The sequence below is a fragment of the Salvelinus namaycush genome, chromosome 24, assembly GCF_016432855.1.
Source record: "Salvelinus namaycush isolate Seneca chromosome 24, SaNama_1.0, whole genome shotgun sequence".
NCBI classification, from domain to species: Eukaryota; Metazoa; Chordata; class Actinopteri; order Salmoniformes; family Salmonidae; genus Salvelinus; species Salvelinus namaycush.
The window spans coordinates 32,601,916-32,607,647 of NC_052330.1; the positions used below are offsets into that span (position 1 = coordinate 32,601,916).

The 5,732-nt window shown below is 47.2% G+C and overlaps 1 protein-coding gene across 1 annotated transcript in view; it reads left to right on the top strand.

The window, feature by feature from the left end:
• The first annotated feature begins 1,347 nt into the window (after positions 1–1,347).
• The window catches only part of LOC120019541 (steroid hormone receptor ERR2-like), a 60,226-nt gene continuing 55,841 nt past the window's right edge, over positions 1,348–5,732 (top strand). The window contains exon 1 of the mRNA XM_038962839.1: positions 1,348–1,771. Coding sequence (XP_038818767.1) covers positions 1,357–1,771 — 415 coding nt within the window. The 5' untranslated portion in view covers positions 1,348–1,356. The remainder of the gene's footprint in view (positions 1,772–5,732) is intronic.

Consider the following 5,732-nt stretch of genomic DNA (forward strand, 5'->3'; position numbering starts at 1 on the left):
GGATTAAAAGGAGGGTTTAGAGGAGGGTTGGGTTTAGAGGAGGGTTGGATTTAGAGGAGGGTTGGGTTTAGAGAAGGGTTGGATTTAGAGGAGGGTTGGGTTTAGAGGAGGGTTGGATTTAGAGGAGGGTTGGATTTAGAGGAGGGTTGGATTTAGAGGAGGATTGGGTTTAGAGAAGGGTTGGGTTTAGAGGAGGGTTGGATTTAAATGAGGGTTTAGAGGAGGGTTGGGTTTAGAGGAGGGTTGGATTTAGAGGAGGGTTGGGTTTAGAGGAGGGTTGGATTTAAAGGCGGGTTTGGAGGAGGGTTGGGTTTAATGGAGGGTTGGGGTTAGAGGAGGGTTGGTTTAGAGGAAGGTTGTCAAAGCTGTCATCAAGGCAAAGTGTGGCTACTTTGAAGAATCTAAAATATAAAACATATTTTGATTTGTTTGACACTTTTTTGGTTACTACATGATTCCATATGTGTTATTTCATAGTGTTGATGTCTTCACTATTATTCTACAATGTAGAAAATAGTAAAAAAATAAAGAAAAAACCCTTGAATGAGTAGGTGTGTCCAAATTGTTGACTGGTACTGTGCATTTGCTGTATATTTATATAGATATATTTCTTCGACTCTGGGTTGATGTAACAGCAATGCAGCTAATTTAAACGTTCTGTTCTGCTGAAGATTGAGGAAGAACTTTTAGACACACACACACACACACACACCACACACACACACACGCACACACACACACACACACGCTGTCCTCGTTCCCTCGTCTCCTTGTAGTAACTCGGCACCATCCTTTAACCAACCAGGACTATTGATTGTGATCAGATCATAATAAGCTGGATTCTGCTGAGAGCAACAAAACCTCTCCATTCACAGCTTGTTTTTAGCTTCATTCGCTCTATTTCCATTGAGTTCACATCCTGGTTCTAATTATGAAGGAAAAAGCTATATTCTCATTCTCTTAACGCACAAAATAAATCCCAGTACTTTAGAAAGATGAAGGAGAAGATAGATGTATCTTTATTTGAACTGTTTTTGAAATGATTGTGTACCTCTCAATGCTGCCAGTTTTGTGCAAAAGGACTGTCTCAAAGAATGATCAAGATAGTGAGACCTACAGTGACACGAAACTGACTCTTGACTGTTTGAGCTGTCCTTTCTGAGTGTGGACATTTGTTGTCTCCTTTCCTCTGACCTCCAGGAGCGTCACCTGACCTCCAGCTGACCTTTGTCCTTATATTTCCTGTGGTCCTATAGGTTGCTGAGCAGGATGCCCTCTGACCTCCAGGATTGTCACCTGACTTCCAGCTGACCTTTGTCCTTATATTTCCTGTGTTCCTATAGGTTGCTGAGCAGGATGCCCTCTGACCTCCAGGAGTGTCACCTGACCTCCAGCTGTGGCTCCTACATCAAAACCGAGCCCTCCTCCCCTTCCTCCTCATTGGTTGACACCGTCAGTCACCACAGCCCCTCGGCCAATAGCGACGCCAGCAGCGGCTACGTCAACGTAAACAACCTCAACGGACGCTCGCACGTCCTCGACTCCCAGCCCATGTTCAACCCGGGCATGCTGGGAGGGGGCGGAGCCTGTCTCCGGCGCTATGACGACTGCGGAGTGGGCATGACAGATGATTCACCGATCAAGTGCGAGTATATGTTGAATGCGATTCCGAAAAGGCTGTGTCTGGTGTGTGGGGATATCGCATCAGGTTACCACTATGGGGTCGCCTCCTGTGAGGCCTGCAAAGCCTTCTTCAAAAGGACCATACAAGGTATATTACCACTACCCTACCTCTCTCACTGCCCTCCCTCTCTCACTCCCTTCTCTCACTCCCTTCTCTCACTCCCTCTCTCACTCCCTCTCTCACTCCCTTCTCTCACTCCCTTCTCTCACTCCCTCTCTCACTCCCCTCCCTCTCTCACTCCCTCTCTCACTCCCTTCTCTCACTCCCTTCTCTCACTCCCTTCTCTCACTCCCTATCAGTTGAGGCCCAATTGTTTCTATGTACTTTATCAGTTGAATGATTCCATGTGGTCCTATGTGTTTGAGAGTTGCCAGGGTAATGGGTCCAAGTATCACAGGGATATACACCCACTGGACTGTAAGTTGCTTTGGATAAAAGTGTCTGCTAAATGTCATTTTATTTCTATTTTTCTTAGTCAGCAGACGCTCTAATCCAGAGCAACATACAAGTAAGTAAGACGACCTTATATCATTGCAAGTTTTACACCTTTCAACAACAAAAAATTCGTAACGGCAGAATCAGATATTGGTTGACATTTGACCGACAACTACAGGCAACCAGGAAGTGACCTGAGAAGAGATGAGGAGATAACAGGGTGGCCTGTGTTACCTTACAGTGATGTCATCAATAGTGGTCGGGGAGTCATAGCGTGTTACCTTACAGTGATGTCATCAGTAGTGGTCGGGGAGTCATACCGTGTGGTGGTGATTACTAATGTTTACCCAGGGAATTAAGCCACCCACACTTGAAATCTGCTGGGTTGATATTTATGTTAGCCTTCTGTGTGCGTGTGTATGTGTATGTGTGTGTGTGTGTGTGTGTGTGTGTGTGTGTGTGTGTGTGTGTGTGTGTGTGTGTGTGTGTGTGTGTGTGTGTGTGTGTGTGTGTGTGTGTGTGTGTGTGTGTGTGTGTGTAATTGTGTCTGTGTGTGTGTTGCCCTGTTGGCATCGTGTCTGCCATGTCTGTAATGCCTCACAGTAATCTGTTCAACTGAGAAAATATCAGGGAATTGACGACTTATGAGTTGATCCGCACTTCGTGACTGTTACTGAGTAAAGGAAGTGTTCCTGACTGTTAATAAGTAGAGGAATTTCTGCAGTGTTCGTGACTGTTAATAACTAGAGGAAGTCCTGCAGCGTTCGTGACTGTTACTGAGTAGAGGAAGTCCTGCTGTGTTCGTGGCTGTTACTGAGTAGAGGATATCCTGCTGCGTTCGTGACTGTTACTGAGTAGAGGAAGTCCTGCAGCGTTCGTGACTGTTACTGAGTAGAGGAAGTCCTGCAGCGTTCGTGGCTGTTACTGAGTAGAGGAAGTCCTGCAGCGTTCGTGACTGTTACTGAGTAGAGGAAGTCCTGCTGCGTTCGTGACTGTTACTGAGTAGAGGAAGTCCTGCTGCGTTCGTGACTGTTACTGAGTAGAGGAAGTCCTGCTGCGTTCGTGACTGTTACTGAGTAGAGGAAGTCCTGCTGCGTTCGTGACTGTTACTGAGTAGAGGAAGTCCTGCAGCGTTCGTGACTGTTACTGAGTAGAGGAAGTCCTGCTGCGTTCGTGACTGTTACTGAGTAGAGGAAGTCCTGCTGCGTTCGTGACTGTTACTGAGTAGAGGAAGTCCTGCTGCGTTCGTGACTGTTACTGAGTAGAGGAAGTCCTGCTGCGTTCGTGACTGTTAATATGTAGAGGAAGTCCTGCAGCGTTCGTGACTGTTACTGAGTAGAGGAAGTCCTGCAGGGTTCGTGACTGTTACTGACTAGAGGAAGTCCTGCAGCGTTCGTGACTGTTACTGAGTAGAGGAAGTCCTGCAGCGTTCGTGACTGTTACTGAGTAGAGGATGTCCTGCTGCGTTCGTGACTGTTACTGAGTAGAGGAAGTCCTGCTGTGTTCGTGACTGTTACTGAGTAGAGGAAGTCCTGCTGTGTTCGTGGCTGTTACTGAGTAGAGGAAGTCCTGCTGCGTTCGTGACTGTTACTGAGTAGAGGAAGTCCTGCTGCGTTCGTGACTGTTACTGAGTAGAGGAAGTCCTGCTGTGTTCGTGGCTGTTACTGAGTAGAGGAAGTCCTGCTGCGTTCGTGACTGTTACTGAGTAGAGGAAGTCCTGCTGCGTTCGTGACTGTTACTGAGTAGAGGAAGTCCTGCTGCGTTCGTGACTGTTACTGAGTAGAGGAAGTCCTGCAGCGTTCGTGACTGTTACTGAGTAGAGGAAGTCCTGCTGCGTTCGTGACTGTTACTGAGTAGAGGAAGTCCTGCTGCGTTCGTGACTGTTACTGAGTAGAGGAAGTCCTGCAGGGTTCGTGACTGTTACTGAGTAGAGGATGTCCTGCTGCGTTCGTGACTGTTACTGACTAGAGGAAGTCCTGCAGGGTTCGTGACTGTTACTGAGTAGAGGATGTCCTGCTGCGTTCGTGACTGTTACTGACTAGAGGAAGTCCTGCAGGGTTCGTGACTGTTACTGAGTAGAGGATGTCCTGCTGCGTTCGTGACTGTTACTGAGTAGAGGAAGTCCTGCTGCGTTCGTGACTGTTAATAACTAGAGGAAGTCCTGCAGCGTTCGTGACTGTTACTGAGTAAATGAAGTGTTCGTGACTGTTAATGAGTAGAGGAAGTTCTAATTTAGGAAAACATATCAGTAGATGATTTGTATAAAAAAATATATTATGTAAAATGTACACCACTATTTACATACAGTATTTTATACAAACAGTATGTGGTCAGCATCTATCTTGACTTGTTCAGGCTTCACCATAAGTACATATGTTTACTGCAGATTCTTTTAATGGAAAGCATTTCCATCATAGGGATGAGAATAGTTACACAATTAAAGACCTTTTGAGTCCGAGACAGAGCCCATACAATTATAGACCTCTTGAGTCAGGGACAGAGACCATACAATTATAGACCTCTTGAGTCAGGGACAGAGACCATACAATTATAGACCTCTTGAGTCAGGGACAGAGACCATACAATTATAGACCTCTTGAGTCAGGGACAGAGACCATACAATTAAAGACCTCTTGAGTCAGGGACAGAGACCATACAATTATAGACCTCTTGAGTCAGGGACAGAGACCATACAATTATAGACCTCTTGAGTCGGGGACAGAGCCTGCACAATTATAGACCTTTTGAGATGGGGACAGAGCCCATACAATTATAGACCTTTTGATTTGTGTACAGAGCCCACACCAGTCCTCCTCTCCTCTCTCTCCTCTCTGTTTGAGTAGTCCTCCTCTCCTCTCTCACCTCTCTGTTTGAGTTGTTCATCATCAGGCCCCCCTAATTCCTTTCTCCTTCTCTTCTCCTTCCTGGAGGACAGATCTTAATGGAACTAATCTGTCCGTCATTGGTCACTCTGACACCACAGTCAATAACAATCAGCATTGTTCGGCCACTCTAGATGGAATGAGAGAGAAAGGGAGAGAGAGAGAGAGAGAGTGAGAAGGAGAGAGAGAGACAGAGAGAGAGAGAGAGAGAGAAGGAGCGAGAGAGAGGGCGGGATTGTGGTGCGATAAGAAAAGAGAGGGGGAGAGAAAGAGCGAGAGAGAGAGAGAGAGAGAGAGAGAGAGAGAGAGAGAGAGAGAGAGAGAGAGGGAAAGAGGGACACTAGTTAAAATGAGAGGCCCTTCCTCCTAATGGAATGGTAACAAGGAGAGGGGTCCTGAGATGGAGGAGGACAAGGAGAGGGGTTCTGAGATGGAGGAGGACAAGGAGAGGGGTCATGAGATGGAGGAGGACAAGGAGAGGGGTTCTGAGATGGAGGAGGACAAGGAGAGGGGTCCTGAGATGGAGGAGGACAAGGAAAGGGGTCCTGAGATGGAGGAGGACAAGGAGAGGGGTCCTGAGATGGAGGAGGACAAGGAAAGGGTTCCTGAGATGGAGGAGGACAAGGAGAGGGGTCCTGAGATGGAGGAGGACAAGGAGAGGGGTCCTGAGATGGAGGAGGACAAGGAGAGGGGTCCTGAGATGGAGGAGGACAAGGAAAGGGGTCCTGAGA